Raw genomic sequence first — 26,558 nt, 5'->3', positions numbered from 1 at the left:
TTCCCATACCACCCACTTTCCAAGCCATCCATTAATAGATGAAACTCGATTTGCACTCTGACAACATTATCCTCACGGACTAAGTATGGTATTATGGATAAAGACCCCAGTACTGCTGAGAATAGAAGAGAATTTGTTTGTGAACCGATGAATCAGACTTGTTTCTCTTGGCTCCACAGCCTTGAGGCAAGGTCAGTTGCATGATAAGAGAAGACTATACATTGTGATGTAAAAATTAAGTTATTATGTATTTTCACAGATGGAGTAGAACATTTCTTCCGTGGGAGAATAATTGACAGACAACAGAGCAAACAACAGAGTGACCAGATTGGAAAACAGGCTGCATAGCCACATAGTAACACATTAGTCACGTTGAAGAATCATTAACACAATATGACTTGAATTATTTCTGGCGACTGTAACTACCTGAGTCAGAAGTGCGGAACACAAAGTATTTTACCACCTCGACCTCTCAAATCCAGTGAACGGTGGCAATTATTAAGAACACCGTCTGTTTTCTGTCCGCAGTAGTCTGCACACCTGCATAATTAAAATATTTTCAGCCACATTAAGCTGAGAACTATCTTGAGACCATCACTCTGGCCTATTTCATGAAGTCAGCTGAAACTGGAAAATGTTTAAAGCTCAGACTCACCCCTACCTCTCCCTCCTCCCCTGACTGTGTACAGTAGTAGTGTGTGGGAGTTTGTCTTGGCTGGCTGGCCGACGCTCTCCAGAGTGCCAGAGAATTCTCCAGCTGGCCAAAGAACCAACTCGAGGTAAACATATGCCCCTTTTCATCCAAGGGAGTATGAGGGCCCTCTTTCTCCTTCAGCAGGCAACTGCAGGAAATGCCAGAGGTGACTCAAACCCCTCAGCAACAATTTATCAGCAGCTGGGGTCATGATCTAATTAGTTTAATTTGGATCTCCCGGATCTCTAGAGGCAGCCATAGTAAGACTAGACAATAATCAGTACCGGATCACTCCTCTAATAAAAAGCAACTTTACTGACAAAGTTTGAACTGTTCTGGATATTTCATGCAAGAGATGTTCTGTGTTTGTTCTTGGATGTATCAGGGAGCTGCAACCAACAATTCCTCTCATTGGCAGTTATTTTCCTTATTGATCAATTAGTTTTTTGGTCGATAAAATTGTGTGTTCATCTGGAAGACTAGAACACTGCCAGCAGCTTTGTCACATTTTCAAAATAGCTGGCAATTAATATTGACAACTAATTGATTGATTGTTGTAGTTTTCACAGCAATAATTATATCAATATATAATTAATATAATACAAAAATATATAATAATGACAATAATGATAACTATAATAATACAAACAATTTCCTTGAGGGAAGTAACAGATATGTTAATACCACAGCAGCAGAGACTTCATGTTCTCTGCAATGAGGTGGAAGATAAAATGTGCATATATCAGCATCAGCAATCTGCGAAAAGGAGTCACAAATATCTGCAAAAATCCATATCGTGCATCCCTCATCTGTATTCTTTCCAGTGGTTGAGAATCTGTTGGAGAAAAGGTGGTGCCCCACACATCATTGAACCAAACAGGACAAACAACACTTGAATGAATACTCAATGTGACAGGCAGAGTTCAGCCACTTTTAGTTATTACTATGATGTATGTGTTAGGGAGCAGAACTGTGAATAATTCTATGTGTGTATAGGCAGTGTGTGTTTATTTGAAAACCTTATGCTTAGCTGACTGTTAACACCAAAGTGGATCTAAAGAGACCAAAGTTTGACTTGTTTGCATTAAAACCAAACACATGCTGGAAGAAAAACACTCTTAGAGGAAGAGGCCACTGCTCACATTAACTCAATGTGTCCATCTGCTGGCTGTTAGTGGGTCTGCCATGATGTCATCCTTAGGCACAAAGACAATGAAAAATGAAAGGGACTGGCAGTAAATCAAATACATTATTGTAAAATGTTTTATTCAAAAGCATCCCAAGTAGAATCCTTTATCATATCTTACAAACATCTGGTATACGCACAAAAAAAAGGGACAAAGAGGAAGAAGTTTACAGAGAAACAGACAACTTTCATTTCTTAAAGACAAGAAAAACAAACAAGAACTTGATTGGCAAACTAGAAGATGAACATTAACTACAATGAAAGCCCTCAAGCGTCATTAGAGAGCCACATCTGGACCATTTCCTCGAACATGATCTCGAATCAAAATATGGCCGCATGTGAGGAATCTGCTGTGCTCTTAAAGACTAACTAACCACTCTCTGCAGGGGTGAAATGATTGGAACAGGAAGGAGGTAAAGCCTGTGCTGTCATTTGTCTCACATCTAGACTCTTCATCATTGAAAATAATGTTACATCCTCACTTCCTCCTTGGTTTAAAGAATCAGTCACATCATCAAGACTATTAATTATCTGGATGTCTTATCATCTAAAGTTTAGTGCAGTTTGTCTTCAAAGTAAATCTGTTTTATTTGAAAATTCACATGAGTTAATCTTTTGCTATAGATGAACTTGTGCAATACATTTTTATTGTTTACAGTTCAGTCATAGTTATACAAAGAAAAGCATTTTAAAAATAACAAAACAAGTCGACATCTATATGATTAGGATCATCAGTAAGGACACACTTTTCACATTCATGGAAATCAAAGTCCTGTTTGCACGCATATGTCCAGATATATCAGGAGCTCTGTGCATCATGCTTCAGCTTGTTCCCCACACACATGTACCACGTTGAGCTACCGAGGTGGTGGCGTAACAGATAGACTGACCTCTAACCGTAAGGTAGCAGCTTGATTTAGCACAAGACAAACTAAACAAAAGAAGATTCATCACAGACATGCTCAGAAACTCTGCCTGCAGCCTCGTTTTCACAACTCGTGTTATATTTTCCTCTAGATCTCGTCACAACAAAAGGTTACGAGACGGGACAGCGACGAGGAAAATTCCAATTTCAAAATAGGACCCGACGTGGGGAGCAAAGGAAGGGCTTGTTATCTCCTGAGCAAACAGATGCGACAATGATGCAAAAGAGCGTGAGGTCCAGAATAACTCGACTCTGCACCTTGGAGAAATTTCTTATCCAGTCTCCAATCAGGCAGTGATGTTTAGCAGATATTGTTGAAAAGAAAAGCTAGCTGATGACTGAGCATCAATGACCGGGCTTTGGACATGGCTGGTGTTGGTTAAAGACTGATTGGTAAACAAAAAAATTAAATGTTATGGACATAAAACATAATTAACAGTCATTTTCTTTTTGTTAGAATAGCATTATCCAACGAAACACAAACTGACATCATAACGCATCAATAAATAAAAAGGGACATTTCACTCACTGCACTTAATTTTGAGGAAACCAATTCACTGGTAAGGCTGGCGTAGTTGCTTTTACATTCATGGGAACGAGACTGTTAACTAAGTACCACCTCCTACTGTGGTGTGGTCACAGCCACGGCAGGGGGACACAAGACACATAGTACTTGAACTGTATTACAATCAAGCTAAGAAAGGCACTGGAATAATGTTAAACCACATTAGTTTCTATGCTCTCAGTTATCCATCTTGAAAAAGGTAAAAATCTAAAAATATTTTCTTGGACATCATTTGTTTTTGAAAAATAAAGTTTGACATACTTAAAAAAAGTATTTTTTGCACCTTTGACTCATTTTAGCAAGGACTGTTTACAAAAAGCAATCTATTAAAAAAAAATAAGAAGAAGAAAGCTTATGGCAATTTGGTTATCAAATACATCTTTGACACCATTTGCACTAAAAAGCTTGTAGGAACATGAAGACGTTAACTATGATTTGTGCAGAGAGGGGAAAAAAAAGTTATTGAGTCCTTATGGCCAAATACAAGTTGAGTTTTAGAAGTTTGTCGAAATGGTTCAAGACCTGCTACAGAAGCAGAAACTGTCTCGTGGCCCATGAAGAGGAATAGACACAAAACAAATATAAATTAGTGCTCTGTGTTGACGACTACTAGGAGAAAGAGGACAAGAGAGAACAAAAATAATATATGTTTACACACAGAGGAAAAAAAAATACTAGGTGGGTCACAGTGCTACCCATTTGGACAGGGATGTGTCTGTTACTAGAGGTGAAAGGACAGCGCGCTACACTGAACAGTGCCATCTTCCATGGGTAAAAACAGCACTTTTGGAAGTCAATGTCCTTTTCCGCTTCGACACAATAAGGGTCACTGAATGTCCAGTTTGCTGTACTTCACACCTCGGTTCCAAGGCAATGCCCGCAACGACGACGGCACCTGATAGTTGCGAGGGACCATGCCGTTGACATTCTCCTCAAAGTATAGGAAAAGTCTGTACCACCACACCCGTGAGAACGGGTTACTCTGTGACGTCTCTTTCAGTGACTGAAACGGAATACATGTATACCATTAGTGGGATTGTTAATATCTGATGCACATTCAATTGTCAGTTATTGCTTCGAAACAATTCCATACAAATTATTCAGGGTCTACTTCCACATGGACCTCTAAGTGCAGATAAAAATGGTGAGAGGAGTGGACAGGTGGAAATCAGATACAACGTTGTACTTGGTAGATCATTTACAGGATAATCCAGCAAATTAAATATCTGAAAGCTAAAGATACTTTGTAATGCTGCAGTTCCACAGGAATCTCAAGGATGAGATTCATGGCCTTTTTTTTGCCTACAAGCTCACTTACTGACACGTCATACAAAAGCAAAAGGTCAGGTCATCCAAACTATTTCCAGTCATAAACTAAGCTAATCAGTTTAGTCATCTTCAGTTGCCAGCTGCAGCTTCTTATTAAAGCGTACAGATACCAAGCCCCCAGGAAGAGCACCACACTTTGAAGCCAACTTTCATAGTGGCTGAAACCATTTCATTTCAACATCACATGATACACTGGAGCCCAAAAAGTCTTTCAAGTATGAGACAGTCACAGTATATTTCGTCATGCTGTTCAACTCTTTATACAAGTAGCTGAAATACAAGTTGCTAATTTACAGCACTGACAAAAAAAATGTGGAGATGGTTCAACAATCAGCATCATCTGCAACTGGCTGCAAATGCAGGAACTTGACCCCTATAGCAATTGGACTTTCAATTCACTTTTTACATTCTGAAAAAAAAGTTACCAAAGTTAACTTTTTTTTTCAGAATGTGTAAATCTGAATGTGAGAATCTGAAAAAAAATCTGAATCTTTTCAGAATGTGGGGGGAAAAAAGGCGGAAAAAAGAAAAAGGGATTTGTGTGTCTCACAAACACACTCAATAAAATCAAATTTGAGGCAAATATCCCCAGTATAGGCAGGCCGTCTGAAACCTATTCCCCAGTCTAAAGATTTGTATTCTATCTATCTGATTTTCTATAAACATCTGGTTAGCACTGGACAGTAACACAAAGTCAATGCTCTTTGCAATAAGTAGACATAACTCACCTGCTGGTTGGCCATGGTGTGGTACCACCAAAAGAGGCGTGTAGTGATAAAGTATGCAACCAGCACATCCACAGTGTAGTGGTCATGTGCCAGAAGGATGCAGAAAATCCCCACAGCACTCAAGGTCCAGCAAAACCAGTGGTACCACCAGAACCGCTTGGGGGAATCTGCCAATCAGAGACAGCAATGACAGATTAAACCCAATGGCACCAACTCTAAATAAAATACTAAATACTCTTTAAAATGAGTCAATAGGCTTCCACTGCTCTGTTTTCACCACTAGATGTCACTGCTATATCAATCAGGTCTGTCAGCACAAACCTGATGGAAAATAATGTCAAAACCACGTGAAGTCAGAGACAGAAAAAAAACTGTCGACGTAAACAGTTGAAGATTTTTAAGTTATGACCCATGTGGTTGGCGATGAACCGAGTGTGTGTGCCAGATAATGGAAATGAGGAAATGGGGGAGTTATGTAACAGAACAATGTCTTCACAGGGTTAAACCAACACTCATTTCCTTTGTGTCTTAATTTCCTGACACGATTTAGAGAGGTGTTGACAAAGCTAAGCAGTACCACACTTTAAATGTTGAAATAAATATAACCAAAATCAAAACTAATAAAATTTGGACAACTACCATGGTTAAACATCCCAATCACCATTTGTGATTTGTATCCCTCTCATGACAACTGACCTTCTGAAAGAAAGGTGCGGTAGTATATGATAGATGATTCTGTCAAAATTATCTGCTGCATTTGACTAAAAACAAACCACATAAACTGAGTATCATTTGTGGTATAGAGGTAAAACTTTCCTGTATGTTCTTACTTGAACTGTCATATAAACACAGTGGAACTTACACTCCTTGATGAAGAGGTACGTTAACGTTAGCATGACAGTGTGGCCGCTGTACAGATAGTCTCCACACATGGTGTGAGAACCTGTGATGGATAGGCCCCCACCGGCAATCATCTTCATTACTCTCCTCATCTGTGCCTCCCAGTTCCCCAGAAGCTGAAATAAGAAAGAGAAAAAAATAAAAAGTCACAGACAGTATCATATCTGATCATGTAGGATAAACGAATATATGATGTGTGTGGAAGAGAGAAAGAGAGAAAGGCAGCATAATTTGAATTAATTCAGACAGCTGCGTTCATTTCTTCATGACAGAGGTGAGGACAGCTGCTATCAAGTTTTCCACTGAATCTGTATTTGACTCCTCTCTTAAATGATTTTTCCACATTTTTCAGCCATACTTAAGTGTGTGATACTGCAGGGGTAAACTACATGCATTATAAATTAAATACTCATCTGTCGAATAACCATTAACCCATAAAATGCATTCAGATTATCCCGATATTTAATTTAGATTAAGATTAGCAGTACTGTTGAATTAAAAACAAGCTCAAAATGCAAATCCTCATGTGAATGAATGATTTGTTAGCCTGAACAACCTGTATTATTGCTCCTATTTGCTTCCAAAGGGTTGTAGCAGAGCATTACAAAAAAAAGATTGACCAACATGTTTTGTTTTTTCCAGGCTAATACTGATACCTATTATTACCACTCAATAACACCCATAGCCAGTATTTAAAGCAGATACTGTGCACACCGGTGATGGTATGTTGTAGAACAGCTTACTCAGTATTGTGCATTGATACACTTTGCAGGATTTACAGTTTCTGTCACTTTGAGTCCAGTGCATTTATATGGTAACTTTGTTTTTTTCGAAACATACTGAGCAAAATAGACATAACACGGAGCGGATGCCCGCCATCAGACAGGAAAACCTTTCTAAGCTTCTGTTGTTGCTGTTTGTTGGTTGTTCAAGAAATGGCCTGTTGGCTTAATGGTAATAAAGAGCCTAAAGAACACTCCTTCTTTGTATGTTCTACTTCAATCTTATGCATCTCAGGCAATTTTATAGAGCAAGTAGAACTAATGTAACGAGTAATGTAACAAGTAATGTAACTAATTACTTTCTTCAGGGAGTAATCATGTAATGTAAGGCATTACTATTTTTGAGAGTAATGTGTCCAGTTTTAGCTTAGAAGGAAATGGGAGTAGCCATGAACAATATCTATTTAAGACATACGTCATTTATTGAATGTGTATCTGTATTAAATTTCTTGTTAGAACATACTTAAACTTGGGCTGATACCAACATAAAACTTGGATGACTGTAACCAATACTGAATTTTGATGGGTAACTGATGCCTACGACTGTCCTATGTAACTACATCAGAGTAATTAAATTAATACATGGTGGATACTATTGGAGATTTATCTTCATTATTAGCTGTTCTGTAATTACCTACTTATTACCAGTTGTAATTACTGAATAATATTATAATTTACACGGTAAAGACTAAGGAATTAGGGAGCTGTTAAAGGAAGCATTAGCGATACTTATTATTAAGCATCAAAGCCAAAAAAGCACATTTTTAAATAAATGTATTTTATCAGATATCAACAAAACACAGCCTCAGAGAGTCTGCAAAAAGCTGAATAACAGATGCGGTAATCAGCCACGCCACACAGACCGCATCCATTTTATCATCCATTTTCATCGGGATTGTCTTAATTTTTCTTTGAGCAAAATAGCATTAACCCAATAGGAAATGCTGTGCAGTTTGAATAAAAGAATATGAAGCTGCTCTCCTGATAGAACAATTGCAGCATTATCTAATAGGAGTGACAAAAAAGTGAAGCAAACACACAAAAAATAAATAAATGGACACACATCTCACAATCAGTGGTCAGTGGAGAGCACTCATAGGCTTTCAGCTTGCAAAAGACGTGTTTTTTTCCTTAAGTTGCCCATTCAGCAGCACAATGATTCCGAAAGCAGGTAAGAAAGTAGTAAGAAGCAGTAAGAAAAATACCCGGCATGCCCACCGACCTATGATGATGAGAAATTAAAGCGTCTGTGTATTGTACCTTTGGAGAGCATTTGAAGTGCATCCCAGGAACAGGCAGAGTGGTGATGTACATGGTAATGCACCGGTACAGATAAAGTGTGCCCACAATGAAGAAAAACCGCCTGCCTATAATTGACCTGGGAAGAAAGAACAAACATGAATGAAATACTTGCAGTTTAACTAAAAAAAGATTTAGGTGATTAAACTAGACTGTACCTGTATTTGAGCAGAGTCCACTGTATAAGCCAAAGTCCCACCAGCAGCATGCCGTTAATCTCACAGATGGAGAAGGCCCACTCCACCCTGTTAAACATGTCAAAGAACTTGTCAGGCAGTGGTGGGGTATGCTCTTTTGGCGGTACTCTCTCATGGACCACTGAAATGACGACAGTGGTGGTGACAAAGCAAACCACTGCGTAGACAAACGCTATGCCCGTCTTCCCCCACTCAGCAGGGAACGAGGAGCGTGTCTTTTCCATTGTAGGGATGGGGATGTGGACCATCTCTTTTCTGAAGTCCTTCATGCCCAATGTGCCATTCCTCTGAGGCTTGCTAGTTCCATTAGGGAGCCCACCAGTGTGCCCGTTGGCATGGCCATTTTTGTGAGCCTCGATATGAGTTTCTATCTGCAGCGTCTCCAGTCTCTCCAACATCTGCTGCCCACCATCAGAAGACACCAGCGAGAGGGGAGGCATCTTGAAATCAGCCTCGGTGAGCCTGAGCAAAGAGGGGCCATCCATTTGACGGAGGGCATCGATGTACTCCGGCATCCCCTCTTTGCTCAGCCAATCAGAGACGTCCTCTGCTGACCATCCTGCCACCTTCTTCATCTTGGTTGCTGCAACGTAGAGGATAAAAACAGTCCTCAGACTAGACGGGAAGGTTAACAAGAGGCTCAGCTGTCTATGGGGCAGTACTATGTCCGCTCCAGTTTTGGCACATGGTGTTTTTTTGCACCCAGAGGGAGCCCAGCCTCCTCTTGAATGGATGGGGAGCAGGAAGTAAGCAGCAGGGTCAGTCAGGGTTCGGGCTAACAGATAGCATATGAACCACAGTGGCGTCCTTGGACTTTCTTCACCTCATAAGGTCTTCCCCACACACTGGACCCCTGTTAGAGCAAAAATACAAGGATGTGAGTCAGAATGCAGCGATGATTATCACATCCAATCCACAACTCCACCGGGTGTGGTCACTGGCCAGATGCATGGTCACACCTGGAAGCAAGTAAGGGTGGGAATCTAAGCACACCTAATGATCCAGAGGCTATGATGGTCTGACCAACCACTGGAAATGTTTTACAACAAAGCTCTTCAAAAGCATTCAGCCATTCACATATACACATTCATAGACACAGACTTGTAGCAGAGGCTACCATGCAAGGTACCACTTGCTCATCTGGAGGAATAATCACTCATAAACAATCACACAGCGATGGAAGAGCAACCAGGAACAATTTGGGGTTCAGTACCTTGCCCAAAACATGTAGAATGCAGGACGCAGCCCTCTGATCGGTGGACAACTTCTCAAGCCAGAGCCCAGTATGGAGGCTCTATTGTGACTTATGGTGATGGACTGACTAATTGTGTATGCTGTCAATAATAGTTCTTAGAAAGGAGGTGCCAGGAGCCAGCCAGAGACAAAATCAGCAGGTCAGGCTGAAAAATTGTAAATCAGAATCAGCACACAAAGTTGTGCATCCCAAGTGATTAACTTTTTCCATGTGACTTCTCATTCTTGCAAAACATAGCATTTGTTTTCATCCATAATTAAAAATGAACAGATTAATTCAATTTCATGATTTTCTCTCATGCTCAGCCATCCTCACCAAGTAGCCTAATTTAAAACAAAAACATGATGCACATGTTTATGTCGGTTATGTTTCACCATCCAATTGTCCAGCTGTAACAAACATATAGTCTTTGCAGCATTGATAATGGTGAAATGATTGACTTTCCTGCATCGAGACACAACCTTTCAATAAAGAATCCTGATAAATCCAAGACGCAAATACATTTTTCCCCTCAGTCCCGACTGAATGATAAAAAACACCCATGAAACTACTTAAGCTCCATTTCACAGACATGAAACATTAAATGTTTCATTTGCATCGTCATAAAGCTTTTACAAGAATAACAGCAACAGTGTAAGGACCAACTGACTGACATGTTTTTGCTCCTTTATCCTCACAGCAGGGAAAGCTCATCATTCAGCAGCAGCATTATTCAGAGTTGATTAGCTCTTTTACATACACACACACACACACACACATATGTGTGCACGTGGTTTCTGGTTCAAAACACCTATTATTAGACAGCGGTATGTAAACAGATCTGAGGTGAACTGATGGTAAGAGAAAGTGATGGGTGAGAGGAGAAAGAAACATGTACAGTGAGGCAGCAATTACTCATTAGGTTGATAAGCAAAATAGACACGACTAAACAAACACACATAAATCCTGATTTCTACAGTTTAATGGATTACAAAGTCAAGTGACCATGCAATTTAGGTTACTCAACCTATTCATCACTCATGCCAAACTACAAAAAAAAAAAAAAACAATCTATGAAACTGTGTCAAACACAGTAGCAGATAAAAATCCCTGTTCTTTCACATCTCGCTCTCACACAGTGTTTCTAATCCAGGGCTATGCTTTAGCATTTAAAAAGGAGGTGAATTCACGTCTGCTTCATATCATGCTTTAGTTTACACAGCACGATGTCAGTGGTGGACACAGGGTGGCCCCTCTCAAGTTCAGAGGAGTGCGCGGGGAAGACAAACAGCGATACGGAAATCATAAATCAGAGTGAAGGTCAGCACTGGGAGAGCCCCACCCCAGTAAACAGGCAAGCAGTCATCAGTCAGGCCCCAGCTCAGCGAAGGGCCAAGATCAGCTAAACGCACTGGCAGGCTGGCTGGTTGGCAGGACAACAAACAGCGCATCAGTAGCTCACCTCAACTCCGCTGAGCTCAAAAGGTTATTCATTGGGACCAGAAAAACAGAGCCAAATAAGTGGGCTATAAGCTAAGAAAACGCCTGGCATCAGACTTACTCCCGCTGAGGTCTAGAGAGCAGTTTGACCTGATAACTCCACGACTGTGCACATAAACCACAGAGTGTGAGTGAAAAGAAACACATGCTCGCAAACAGCGCAACAAAAGAGTCCTCATTGCGACATCTTGGCCATGTGATGACCTAGCTGTGTACCTTAGGACAAAGCACAACTGTAAACAGCATTAAGCGGAAATCGAGACTGACACATTGAGCAGTTGCATCAGTGTGCTGGTAACAGTGTAGAGTTCAAACAGGTCAGAGATTAGCTGTCACCGAGTCAGCTGTGTGCAACCTTTGGCCTATGAATCAGTTTACAGCATGTTCGGTGAAGAAATAATCTGACTCAATTTAAGTGGGAAAAACAAAGTAATCCGCAAACTAACAAACTGACCTGTATTTGCTCAGTCTCACAAATCCTACAGACCTTGGATATAAGGATTTTTGTGACTTGTACACTAAAATGGCATGATAATATCTGTAACCATTTTGTAAGTGAGACAATGTAAAGAGTATGATGCTTCTGTGCCACTAACTCTACAGCTGATAGCAAAATAGAGACAACATGATTTCAGCAGACTAACATTAGCAGTTAATCAGTCTGCAGTCTAAAACATAATCATTTCATCCATACAATAAAAGTTAAACAGGGATGGATGTAAAATAAATACCGGAATTCACCCCCTGCCGCCACTGCTACAAAACAGGAAACACTGCCAGATGCTTTAGGTAATTAATAATGAATAGATTCCCAATGATGCTTACATTTTCAGTGCGCAGTTAGTTAAACTGTGTTGTGCTCTATATTTCCCATCCTTCAAGGTGGAGCAGTAGAAGTATCAATATGCACTATGCGTTTTAGGGAGTTTCTACGTCTATTAATGGATATTGTGGGAGTGGAAACTAAGCTTGTGCATCTGGACACCAAGAGTATATGCAGTATATACGCACTAAATTAATTTCCACAGGCTTTAACCTGACCCTGCAAAAACATACTGCACAAAGTACAGATTTCATCCTCTGATGACCAAGTGGAAGGGCTTTGTTAAAAATGTTTCTTGTGGAAATGAGAAAAGTCTGGAAAGGTCTCAACCTTATGATGTTGTGAATTCTGATTCAAGAGAAAGATAAACGATTATGTTGAAGCTGCTCCCTAAACAAAGGAGTCTGACGATGAAAGCACTTTGATTCCCATCAGAACTTTGGTAAATATGACAACACGAGAGGAAGCCAACATGGATATGATAGGATTGTTACTGACAGTGTTGTTGGAAGCCTTTATTTTCAGCATTCAAGTGCATGCTTACAGAGCAATGACTCCTATTGTTGCATGTTTACTTATTGTTGGCCAGCTCCCACTTACAACACTGACATCATTCCTTTGAGGATGTTTAAGGTGTTGAGGAAAGTGGCCTTTTTTTTTCAAACCTCACCATGCATGAGTGCATAATCTTAACAAGTGAACTTTGAATCTTAACACTGCTCATAAACCAGCAAGTCCACTGGAGTCCACAATAATGGCTGTGATAAAACCAGAACAGGTGTCCCTGAAGACCAGTAAACCGGAGGAAATTGACTTCATGCAGCGAGTACACACTGTACCACACGCAACAAAAAAGTCCCGCCTCCTGGTGTATGTGGGCGTGTTACAGCTCACATGGGCTAACCTCATAATCTACAAGGAACACCAATGGTTTCATTTCTTTACTTGCACGTCTATATTTTCATCACAGGAATGTTCACTGGAGTTCCGGACCCTCAGCATGTTAAATGACAATTTTGTGCCTATCTTGTGTTTCACATTGAACATCTTGCTTGTTATGCAACATCACCTTTATTTTCCAGCTGAGGCCATACCGTCAAACAATCAGCACTCAGCTGCAGAACCTTCCACTTTTGCTTTGTGATGCATCTTATAATCCAGATATCTCCACACCTCTAGCTTAAAAACCTCAAATTTGGTTTCATCAATATTAGATCACTGTCCACTAAAGCCTTACTGATTAATGATTTGATTTTTGAGCATAAGGTGGACATGATTGGCTTACGTGAAACATGGCTGAAAACTCATCATTTTCTGACATTAATGAAGCCTCCCATCCTGACTATAACAATGTTAGAGGTCTCAACGGGCCTGAAAATTACAACCCAACCCAACCCGCAGGTTTTTAAGCCTGAACCTGATGCAGCCCAACACACCAGCATGAATTGTCTGCCCAAACCCAGCCAGACTTGTTATCATGATCAGACAGACAGCAGACCGAAATTCAAATCAAACTTTATTTAAATTTAAAAAGATTTAACGCAAACAACGGAAACACTGTAACTTCACCACACGTGAACAGCTGTGATTCACAACAAACAATATATAATTTATAACCTGCAAGAACTGTGTTTTATGAAATGCGTTAATGCATTAAAAAGGAAGCCCAAGGCCCGACCCGACCCGGCTCATTTGCGTATTTTTTCCAGCCCAAACCCAGCCCAGACCTGGGTGTCTGGACGGGTTTGTTGGACCGGCCCAACCCGTTAAGAACTCTAAACTACATCCGTGTTGCTCGAGCCTCTAAACAGGGTGGAGGTGTTGCTCTTATTTACAAATATATGTTCAGTTTAACTACCAAAGAGGATGTTAAATTTACTTCATTAGAAGCTCTCGCTTTAAAACCATCTTCATCAAGTAGTCCAGCCTTGTCCGGGGAATTGGCTTTCACCTGGTAGTAATCTGCAGATCTCCAGGGCCTCACTCCCAATTCTTAGAATAATTTGGTGAATTCATTGCAGATCTTGTTACTTTTTCACCTAAGATTCTATTATTAGGGATTTTTCTGACCTCATAAATAAAGTCTTCTTGATATTTCTAGCCTCATTCAGCTTGTTCATGGACCTACTCATTCCAGTGGTAATGCTTGGGACTCAATCCTCTCCCTTGGGTTAGATGTTGTAGAATGAATGTCGCCTGTCTCCTCTGCAGTGTCAGACCATTTTCTTAGCCTGTCCTTGTACTGGTGACACGAATGTTATCACTTCTTGTCACATCAGCCTGACAATTGTATCGACACTCTGGAGTCTTGGCTCCTTTTTCCGACAGTGACAGAACCTGTGGGAAAGCTCACTACTGACGTTAACTTAGTCCTTATTTCTCTCCTTGATTCTGTGGCACCAAGACAAGAGGACTAAAGAGATCCACTCCCCGTTTAACCAATAAAACCCTGGATTCTACTGCCTTACTATGGACTCAAACGCTACCTTAGTGCTTCTGTTACTGGATCTCAGTGCTGTAGTTGATATAGATCATGGCATACTGTCAAACCGACTTGAAAGTCAATGTGGCATTTCCAGCCTGGCTCTTGCTTGACTAAAGACTTACCTATTGGAATGAACACAATGTGTTTATTATAACAATACTACTTCAGTGTTTACTGATGTGCAGTATGTAGTTCCCCAGGGCTCTGTTCTTGGCACTTTGCTCTTATCTTTATATATTTCACCTCTTGGCCAAATTATTCAGAGTTATGGAATACATTTCCACTGCTGTGCCAACAAAACTCAGCTGGATGAAAATGAAAATCACAAAATTAGAGAGCTGCTTGTATGTGGTGAAGAAATGGATGTCAGAAAACTTCCTGCTACTGAATGTTGGTAATTTGTACCGCTTGACAGAAACACTACCTCAATCAGGCAACAGTAACTCTTGACAACTGTGTTACTTCTCAAAGTTCAACTGTCAAGAATCTTGGTGATGACTCTACCCTTTCTTTCCATCGCATCGCACATCGAAGAAATTACAGATACCGCTTTTTACCACCTGTGCAACATTGCTGAAGTTAAGCCCTTCTTATCCACAGCTGATGCCAAGATCCTGATTCATGCCTTTGTTTTGTCTAGGCTGGATTTTCTCAATTCCTTATTATTGGGTCTAGTGCTTGAGAGCACTTATAGTTCAGAATATTCACAACACTGAAGCTAGAGTCTTAACACGTACAAGAAAATTGTATCGTATTACACCAATCCTAGCCTCACTGCATTGGCTCCCATTTAATGTCTGATCAGACTTTAAGGTGCTGATGATGATATAAAAACTGTACATGGCCTTGCCTCATCCTACATATTTGATCCCATTATACCACATTTTCCACATCTTGCATTGACTGATACATGTTTCTGGCCTCTCCCACTCACAGCAACTCACGGTGACCACCTGTGTGTCAAGAATTTACACTTTCATGCATCAGCCTCCCCACAAGTAGTCAAAAGACTAGCCCCACTGCTTCTACTAGTCAAACTTCAGTTCAACAACAAACAATCGCCGCTGCTTTTTAAGCCATTACCCATATGAGAAGAAACCGAAGCTATACAAAGAGATTTACGCACTGTACCGGTACAGATATGAAGCTCATAAGCATAGCTGAAAAACAGGGCTTCAAGACACTAATGACAGTCATGGATGCTAAGTACACTCTGCCAAACATCAGCCTCAGCTGTAAGCAGAGGGGAGGGTCAAGGTGGAATGTGGTCTGGTAGCACGTCCGAGCCACATCAGGTCTTACAGAACAGGAGCCTAATGGAGCTGAACTGAACAGCTACCTGCAAGTACAAGAATGTGCAATATTTACAGAAAAAAGTAGCATAATCATCCCCAACATTTAACTTTTTATTTTATTTTCTTTAATCAGTGTTCAGTTCAGTATACAGCCTATCTATCTATCTATCTATCTATCGACATCGTTCATTATAAAAAAATATATGGTGAGAACACATTTGGCCATATCACCCAGCCCTACAACATGGTTAACTGAGCACAGGAAGCAGTGACATGTATCACTACAAAAGTCTGATGTGTGCCTCTTTTTACCACACCTAGTTGCTAAATCAAGTTGGACCACCACTACAAAGAAAACTAAATATAACACATTTTATTCTAACCAAGTGAAACTGATACCAGCACTGAGAGCAAGTCAGTCAAATTAGCTGTGATCTCAGCAGCATGACCACAACTGCACTTTTCCCTCACGCAGTAAATAAAGTTCCTCTCAGAAAGTTTGGTGGTGCTGAGAGAAGGGGAATGGGGGAGGGTGGGTGGTTTAGCTCAAGGCAGTACACGTGACATCACCAGACAAATATCCCACCCAGGAGCGACAGTATGTCAAGCTGACACAAACATAAACACGCCATCCGGAGCCCATCTTTAGGCAGCCAAGAGTGGTACAGAGTGACTCATTCAAACTTGCTTCAACAACCTTTTAGAGAACTGCAACAATTCAAGGTGCTGCTGATGAAACACAAAACTGTACATCCTACATGTCTGATCTCATTATACCATATATTCCACCTCTTGCATTACGCTTTTAGTTTCACTCTTGCCTGCACAAACATGAATCTGTCTATCCACTGTCTTTTCTCCCACTCTCTCCCTATTCCTGCATTTGTTTCCTGCCTTCAGCTTCATTATGTTTTGCTTTCTTTTGTGTGAAAGTTGGAGTCTACCGGTTGAGAACAATGGCTTCCGACAAACTGGCAGATAGTACAGATATGCAAATGCCAATGAGACATGAGGACAGATATACAGTGACACACAAGAAAGACACACTCACATGCACACCAACCTGTGTTACATCACAGTCGGCCTTACCAGTTTTATCATATCAGCTGGACTATGTAGCTAATATATGACAAATACAGTACTTCTCTTAGGTAACAGTGAGAATCGCTCAGGTTCAGAAGTGGACATGAGAAGGGCTTTTCACAAGAACAGCGTGCTTGAGCTGGTTGCCCAACCAAGTCTCAAACCATTTCAGTGCTTCAAACAAGCAAACTTTTATAAATGAAGGGTGATGTGATCACCATGACAACTTGGCTCAATTGTAGGCAACTATGAAGCAAAGAGCAGGAGAGAGGTACTTTGAGGCATACCTGCCAAAAAAAGGCTGTGATAAAAAGGGAGATCTTCAGGGATATTGGCAAAAACTACGCCACGGCTAAATATAATAAATCCAGGGATACAAAAGTAAAATGACTTTAAATTAGTCCAAATTACATAGCTGACAGTAAAACAAAATGGGATTAAACATAAAGTACCTAAAAAGTGATCAAAAGTAAACATATGAAATCTGGAAGTGTATTTCTTCTTGAGATCTATGATTCATCTTCACATGTAGACTGAGCAGAGCTCAAACTTGAGTGACTCATGTTGAGCAGAGTCATTTGCACATGCTCACCTCTGGCTGCCTCTGGGTTGAGCTTAAAGGCCCCATAACAGATATCCCACACAGAAACTGAGAAATACTCATTTGATTTGTATTACTATGAAAACAGGTGAAATAAACAACCAGAAGCACAGCAGGACGACAAGTTAAAAAATCTTTAAAAATGATACAGTGATCCTTTAAACAAATTCAAAATGAATTGGAAAGTTGCAAAGATCATAAGGAAAGCTCTGATGCACCTCCAGAGCCACAGCAGAGGTGAGCCGGCGGTCTGATGGTTTTCGCATTCTGACAGCTAAACAGATCCTTCACTCATCAAATAACAGAGAAATGGCCCACAACGTGACGTTGCAGCACCAAACAACAGTAATGTGGAAACTGGCAGTTTATTCAGCAAACTATGAGGCAAAAAATAGAGCAGTTGCACATGGAGAAGCTTCTGCCGCCCTCTGTCCCACTGACTCTTCATCACATTTCTGTTGTAGTAGTTACTGTCTTGAAAGATTCACTGCGACAATCAGCCCTCCCAACTGAGACTTCAGAGAACTTCTCCATGAAAACAGCATAATCCCTCGATTATGGAGTATGTTATTTAGAGCGAAATATAACTTTGTCACTTTCAAGATATATGACGAGTCAGGATCTCAATCACAACACATTATAACAGCATCTACATGACTATAAACAGTCAGAGGTTACATGTTTAGATTAACAGGTGGACATGGGGGAAAAATGTGAAAAAACATTTAAAAAACCACATAGATATCAATGGCATGATGTGTGCTGGCATGCTGTATGAGTCAACACACTGGTGAGGCTTTATGGTGCAACTGCTTGTTTCCGTGTGAACCAACAAATGCAGAGAATTGGTGAGCCTTCGCTGCCGAGACAATGTGGAGTCTCTGCGTGAAAAGGGTTATTGTGTTTGTCGCAGTTCTATTTCCTTACATTCTGTTACCTGAAAATCTTAAAAAATATTCGGCTGTGCTAGTTGATGGCAGCTCTCAAATAATATCAAACATGGTTGTTAAAAACAACTAGGAAACTATTCATCTATTATGCAACTGACAGAAAAATAATATGTAAATAATTTGATTTTTCAAGCAAAAAAGTCAAACATCTGCCTCGAGTTCCTCAAATGTCAGGATTTTCTGCTTTTCCCAGTCATACATGAAAGAAAATCAAGGATTGGTCAACTTTCAATCACAAATTATAAACAGTTTTATTGGTACACTGGTTTTTACACCAGTCTCAGTACAGAATCTCTGAAATGAAAACTGAAACCAAACGTCATTGACAAGGCCAACAGACGAGTCCTGCACTAGATTTCACTGATCCCTCTCAAAACTGAAAGCTCATGTTGCATTTAACCTGGATATCGGCATGAGACACTTTCCCACAAAATGGTGATATCTTGATTCAAATCATGATTGCATAACCAGAAAACAATGTGAGTCACGTTAGTCAAAGATGATATTCCCTTCACAATGGGGAAAGCTTTCTTTGCCTTCTCCCAGCCTTGTGCCCTCAGGGCATTGTCCTTGTCTTTATACATGATTTTGGAAGAGTAGTGTCCCTTTACTGTTCTATTCTATCTTGTGAGACTAACGGACAATAGGTGAACACTGCGCTCTCACCTGTATCCTTTTACACCTCATATACAAACCTCACAGGTAGACATTGCAGGGCCAATATTTACACAACTGCACCAGTGGTGGTTTAAATGAAAGATCGTGTGGTTAAAATTTAACTACGCATGTCCCTATGGTAGATTACACAGTAATACAGTCCCACTGTTAAAATGAGTTAATGTACTCCCACCAACCTTATGGTTCTGTGGCTCCTCCTGCTATTTCTCACAAACTTTTAAGTTCTTAATGAATAAAGACCTTGCCAGGAAATCCCTTACACACCTTCAGTAACTTTGTCAAACCACTAGGCAAACTTAGATGCTCTGCAACCAGTGGTGCATCTGTCTATCTTTGTTGAACTGTTTGAGGGGCAGATGAAAGCTGAACAATGATAGCAATCATATCACACCAATTCAGGCTTAGCAGCACATACAGCTGTTCAAAGAAAAAAAAAATTCCTCTTTCTTTTTTAAACAACTTTTTTTAAGCCCAGGTATCGGAATTGGTATTAGGACGGGACAGATTGTATCAGTTTACCGCATTTTACTAACAATGGAGATCATTTCAGTTTCATGAGAAGTCAGGATTTTGAGATTTCTGCCACCAACCGATGTAACATTAGTCTCTCCAATGCTACATTGTAAACAGTGACGTTAATTAAAGTCTGTCACACATTTTTAGCCGCTCCTGCATATCTAAAATTAATGTACAGCAGTTACCAACATCGGTGTAAATTTGTTTACATTAGATTATCAGGAGTCATTCACACGCACACAGATCTTTTCAGAACAAGTGGCCCTTAAATGACAATGACTGATTTGCCTCCATGAAAAATGGTGACACTTGTTGAAGGCTGCACAAACATCTGCAACTACCAGAGCCAAGTTCAGCCAATAACAATAGTTTGTAAAAGGACCGATCAGCATCAACGTCTATTAGAAATGCCAAAGCAGTCTTGGCCTTACAATGGATAAGTTATTGGAGACATCTTACTCTATCACACAATCTACTCATGGCAAGAAAAATTTACGAAACTGAGACATTTAACACTGGTCTGATGACAGCCTTGTTCCAGTACAGTTACTGTACAGTACAACCACAGGCAGTGAGGTCTCATATACTTTTCTGTTTGGGAATAATCAATCTCCTAGCCGTACCAGCTGACAACATACTCTACAAAACGTGCATTATGCAACATCCACCTACTGCCTTTGAATATTGCACTTCTGATTTTATCAGATGACTCGACTGCAATTGTAGTGGAAGAATTAAGTTTCTATTCTAAAAACAAATACCATTTACCACCGAGGTCTCATTGAACTGAGGTCATAACTTGGTTTTCATTGCAACATCTGCATGATCATTCATCGAGTGTTGATGTTTGTTCCAGTGCTACCGACTAGCCTTTTTCACAAATGTTTCTTGCTCTGTTAGCTATGAGCTCCATTTGCCACACACAAGGCAAGAATTTTTTGTCTACTAGCTCTCATTTGTTGATCACAATGTATCAGTTGGGGGGGGAATAGTTTAGAGTTTACTGCGTTCTTTTGTATTTCAACCTGTCATACTTTTCTTAGGTTTCATGCCAAGCTTGTAGTAAAAGCTTAAAGCACATAATATGACTGTGATGAAAACACAAATACAACAAAGCCTCTCATTCCAAATAAATCAAGTTCAAAATGTGTTTCATCCTGCACATCTAGCTTTACGGAACAATATTGTCTCCAGAGAGACTTTTAATTAACAGATCAAGATGTTTGGCCAAGAGTAAAGATGAGATGGACCATAAACATGGGTGACTCTTGCAGAAGTCTCTGAGGAGCTGAGTTGAATGGCAAAACAATCACCATATTGTTAGCTGCTATCTGCTAATGTGGAAACCACCAGTGGCTTTATGAGTCACTTATCAGGATGTCAGGCCCTTACAGCCACCAGGGACTGCCTCACCTCTCTTTTCACCTGCACGTGGTGCAGGCACATCAGAAGTTATATCTAGGATGGCACATAGGGGACGTGTTGTCAACAGGGAGTAATTAGTGTGCAGCACAACATTTAGCCCATCTTTTTATACATCAGCTATCCAAACTGCAAAGGTCTGTGTCAACAAGACTGACAGATTAACAGACCTGTAATGACTCTGCATGTCTAGGCACAAACCTGCATTTTCCTGTTTTTTTGCATGGCTAATCGTAGAAATGTGTGCTTAATTCTTCTCAAGTGGTTCCGTCAATCTTACCATGTTTCACTGTTAAATCACTGATACACTGCAGTTTCTGACACCATGCGGTTTAGGGTTCTTTCACAAGTCATTACTCACAATATGCCGGTATTTCCTGTACTTGCACTCAAAGTGAATGTGAACCACCCAATTTAAAATGCCCTTACATAACCCGATGCCTCGATTCTTGCCTGTGTTGTATTTGAAAAGATGTAACTTGCACAGTAAATCGAGTTCTGTCCCTTGCTTTCTTAGTTTCTCTGCATGTGCAATCTTCCATGAAGATGCTATTTATTGTACCCCTTTGATGACTGTGTTCAGTGACCTGAAACACCATGGCAGTATAAGGAAACCAACACTCTTCTCTATCACATAACTGCAATGATCTTGAGATAAATTTTCAAGTTCCTCAGGAGGAAACCACAAGGTGGAGTCAATGTTTCCTGCTGCTTTTAGTTGCAGTCGTCTTATTCAAACAATGTACATACTGCTCATGTCTTTTACAATAAAAAGTAAACCAGGCTTTAAAAGTTTTGTGCAAATGCAGCCAAGGCATTGTTTATAACATTTCATAGTGCAGATTATCTTGCATGGTTGTGTTAATGGTAGACATTTCCTTGACGGCTGATGCTGCGTAATCTTCATTTTTTCCAAGTGAATTTACATACACACCTTCTTACATGAACATTCAGTAAATCAATCCAAGCACTTCCCTAATGACTGTTAGTCATTACAAGAGGAAAAAAAAGGTACAAAGAATCTTCTTAAGCACACTGGGTTGGGCAGGGTTTCAACTTTCCACTATAGGAAAAAACAGAAACACGCTTATACACAACTTCTTTTGACTGAGCTTTACATTGTTGTGTCTCTTTCACTTTCACACTTTGTAAACATAATTTGGTTAAAGGAAATCCATGCATCGATTTCCTTCAAGGACAGTTAAGGACACAAAATGACACAGGTGGCTCGCAAGTTCAGCATCTACCCCTCGATATAGCATCATGTTGCATTTAAAATAGGTCAAAATATGCAAGAATTAGGACAGCAGCAAGCAAGACCTATTTGAAATATGGTCACACTGGTGTACCATTAATTGCATGTACACCAACCACCCCGAGAAACTTGAAGCAGAAATGCAGTAGGGAGTCACTCAAAACAAGCAAGGACGGGGGGATACCTGGCTTAGGTGTAAGTAGGTTAGACAATAGCCCAAAACAGAAACCAGGCTAGCCTTCACAGCGCAATTACCATTCCTTACAAATATTCCTAAATTATGACCTTTGTCCAAATGTTTTGTCACCACACCTGTCATATACCTGTTTCTTGTAGGGTTATACGGATCCTTACAACCACATCATTTTGAACCATGCCAAACTCAACGCTCCGTAGTGCCTTCATTTATTCAAAGAAAGCCCCACCAAATCAGATGACATCAGACTGCCCTTCTACCCCACCAGGACTATTAAAATATAATCTCACATTTTGACTCAATTTCTTTTCTGAAAAATACAAAATAGGCTAGATCACGCTGCTACTAACCTAGATTTCTGAAGAGCAGTTGTTGGCCACAGGAAACTGGGACATCATGTGAGTGAGTGAGTGAGTGAGTGAGTGAGTGAGTGAGTGAGTGAGTGAGTGAGTGAGTGGTAGTTAAACTTCATGTGTTCCTCATTATGGCAGAAAGAAGACTGAAGCCATTACTTATTGTTTGTTGTCAAAAGCTGTGCTTTGAGCACTGAGACTCAAACACAGTGGAGAGGAGCAGATATACATATTAAAAAATGCATAATGTGCTTTGTCAGATATACAAATATCGACAGGTAAAGCTGGACAAAACTTCACCGGACTTTAAATCAAATTAAATTGGCAAGGGGACAATATAGATAATGACTGAATTGTTATTTCTGGGCAAACTTATCCTTTAATGATGACACCAACTATAGTGTTAACTAACTCTGGCTAACATTACTTTGCTGTTCTATTACAAGGTTTAGAATTTGAGAGATCTGTCCCTTATCATTGATTTAAAGTTGATGGTGAGTTAACATTTTAAAAAGGCCCAGATTTTTACGCACATCTATAAAACATCCAAAATATGTACGGTTGCCACACTCAGTATGTCAGTTGACAACAACACAAAAAGCAAAATAAAAATCGCCACTGTGTACACTCATTTACTCCCTGACGTCTCTCTCTCTCCATCTGTTCTCATCTACTGCTGTCTCTCTCCTCGTCTGTCTCCATCATCCTCTCTTCTTGATATCTGTGTCTTTCCCAATTCCCTGGTTTTCTGTTTCCTCTCACTCTCCAATGGAGATCAGACACTTGCACAAGTTGACACTAAAATGGGTTACAGATAAAAGCAAACATCAATAAGAGCTATTCTAATATCAGTTTGTTACAAAAAGTTATATGTGATATAGACTCTGAATAACTGATCAGTTATATCCAGTGAAGCTATGCTGTTTTCATTCATAAAATAACACCTTACATTAATGGTGTAAAGTAATCTGGAGCCTCACTGGAGAAGTGGAGTTAGAGAAAAATGCACAGTTTTTAATTTCTTAATTAAAGCAGACATTTTAAGATAACTTTATAAGAGAAGAGAGTTTTCTCTAAAGTCAAGAGTGACATGAAAGAGGAAGGGGGGAGGAGGAAGTTGATGATTTACGTTACTATTGGTCAATATGATTACTTCTCAGCCTGAATCATGGCTGTGCCTTCAGAAAACTCATTGTTTCCAGTTGATGATAGTCTGACATGCTTTGCTTTGGAAATGGGGCCTGCCCTGTAATTGGACTGGGTGCAGTGTGCCAACAATAAACCCCATTGACTCACTTTAACGTCTTTGCCCCCTTGACAGTCACTGCAGTCACACTGTTTGGGTCTGAGAAAATCTGCTTTCTCACCAGTTCCATTGCACAGATATCTCCCTGTTTATTTCATCACTGTCTCTGTTAGCTCATCTGTCTCTGTGGTGAGTTTTTTTGCACAGCATGTCCTGGTAACAGGGCAGATGTGTCTCTATTTTTCCACAACAGCACAACTGTGCAAACACATACGTGATCACATGTGCCCCCTCGTCCCCCACAAGGTGAAGGAGCGTTAAGACTTCATGGAAAACCGGGCTAATTCAGGCCACCCGTTCCGCCCTCTTGTGAAGCGAATGCACGAGGCAAAACAGACTTCAAATGTCACCATGCCAAGGGAGCTAAACAGATAAACAAATGTTTGACTTCCATTTGAGCTCTCGGCTAATATTGACACAGAGTGTGAGAGAGAGAGATCAACTGAGAATATAATCGGCTATTTACTGCTGTAACGTTAGTAGGCACACCTGTGAAATAGCGTTACATCCAAATAATGGCTGACACAGGTGGTTTAACGGGCTAAAAACACTGCTTTAATTCACTGCAAGGCCCCGGCAACACTCTATATCGTGGTTTAAGAGCTTATAGTCTGACCACCTAAAAATAGATGAGCAAGCTGGCGTCTTCAGTATTTTAGCTAGCTAGCTCCGTAGCTAAAACCCAGCCACATACACTGGGGTCGTGTATTAGTAGCGCGGTTTTGGGTAACGGTTAGCTAAATGTATGTGGTTAACACGTCTGGAAAATATGTCTATGTGTTGCTAACATGCATATTCACCAACTGGATATTCTGCCCCGGTTTAAATTCACACAACACTAAATAAGGTTAGCTTTCCTGCCAATCATGTTGGATCGGGATTAACGATACGGAGATAATGTTTTGTCGTCAGCTGATAACATTTTTCAACACAAGGCCAGTGAGCAGCTTTTGTTAGCTACCTTTGCTAACAAATAAGACCACTATTTATTTATTTATTTATTTATTTTAAAGTCTGTCTACCACTATAACCTTAACGACGTGTGTTAATAGAACACAACGGTGTTCAACTGAGTTTGTATTACTGCATTACACATTAACTTATGGTAACAGTTACCTTTTCACGACTTGGAGCCACAGTATTAACAAACCAATCCATTAGGGCTCTGCGGCTAACTTAGCTACGTCTCTCTTTGACCAAATAGCAGTAGAAGTGTATGTTGTGTAATTACCTTTGCTGTCAAAATGTTGAGGGACTTCTCTACAAATCGTAGTGGCTTTCACCGCAATGTGGAACGGATTCCTCTGTGCCTGTCCGGTGTTTTCATGGGTAGGCGGTTTGTGACTGGTGAAGCGGGGAGTTTCCTTCATATCGTCACCCGTGCTGTCTTCAAGTAACATCCAAAATACTCCATCCAAGAACGATACAAAACCGAATTACATGCGATGGGTGGCACAAATTCAATTCATTTTCTATAACAACAACAGCGAAATGACCGTACACATCCTATAGCATATTTATTTGTTTCAAATAGCAAAACATTCGTGATAAGAAACATTATCAAGAAATCCGAGCAGACGAGGGGCACCTGAATGCAGCACGGTGACAACTACGCAAAATATGCAGCGTTGGAAGAGCTCGAGCCACTCCCACTTTCCTGATGCCATCTATTGGCGAGAGTTGAGCACACCAAATAGATTAAAACTGACAAACTAAACTATCATTCGAAAAAAATAACTAACGGTACACTGAAGAACGGCGAGTGGATTGCTGACAGCCCAGCTACTGTCTCAACTTTAAGATTATTTTGCTCATTAAATCTTCAGATCAGAAACCTCACATGAAAGTATTTTGACTGTGAGGGCTTTAAGAAAGAGGACAAATAGGGAGGGAACAGAGTGATTTAATCGGTTGCGCAGTGATACTGTTCAAAATATAACATAATTTAAATGACTCATTACAGTATGCATGGAGTCATTCATTTGGACATCTACTTTGGGTAACACACATGATCAAATCATGGCACTGTTTCACTGTTGGTAAGTGATTATATTGAATAGAATAGGGCATTGGTGGATCCTGAGCAAAGACACATGCACTAATCCGGATTTTCTTTCACGCTGCTGCTTAAGAGATATGATATCTGAGGTTGCATATCTTGAACAGACCCTGAGTACATTTTCTTCTCTTTAGTGTGACAGAGCATTCACTTTACTAGTTTATCAGTCTCAGCTGATATGTGACTCCTTCAGGGAT

The 26,558-nt window shown here is 40.2% G+C and overlaps 1 protein-coding gene across 4 annotated transcripts; it reads right to left on the bottom strand.

Moving 5' to 3' along the window:
- Positions 1-2,505: 2,505 nt before the first annotated feature.
- On the bottom strand, positions 2,506-25,745 carry LOC119033577 (phosphatidylcholine:ceramide cholinephosphotransferase 1-like). Of its 4 annotated transcripts, none has more exons than XM_037123879.1 (7): positions 25,534-25,745; positions 23,623-23,794; positions 8,567-9,458; positions 8,370-8,487; positions 6,290-6,443; positions 5,428-5,594; positions 2,506-4,373 (listed from the first exon to the last, which is right to left on the bottom strand). In XM_037123879.1, the coding sequence occupies exons 3-7, from the start codon at positions 9,178-9,180 to the stop codon at positions 4,197-4,199; spliced, it is 1,230 nt and encodes a 409-aa protein (XP_036979774.1). In that variant the 5' UTR covers positions 9,181-9,458; positions 23,623-23,794; positions 25,534-25,745; the 3' UTR covers positions 2,506-4,196. The 4 variants fall into 4 exon arrangements, with proteins under 4 accessions (XP_036979774.1, XP_036979776.1, XP_036979773.1 ...); XM_037123881.1 differs by having other exon boundaries at positions 23,633-23,794; XM_037123878.1 differs by lacking the exon at positions 23,623-23,794.
- Positions 25,746-26,558: the final 813 nt, after the last annotated feature.

The sequence above is a fragment of the Acanthopagrus latus genome, chromosome 15, assembly GCF_904848185.1.
Source record: "Acanthopagrus latus isolate v.2019 chromosome 15, fAcaLat1.1, whole genome shotgun sequence".
Taxonomy (NCBI): domain Eukaryota; kingdom Metazoa; phylum Chordata; class Actinopteri; order Spariformes; family Sparidae; genus Acanthopagrus; species Acanthopagrus latus.
This window is presented reverse-complemented; position numbering and strand designations above follow the sequence as displayed.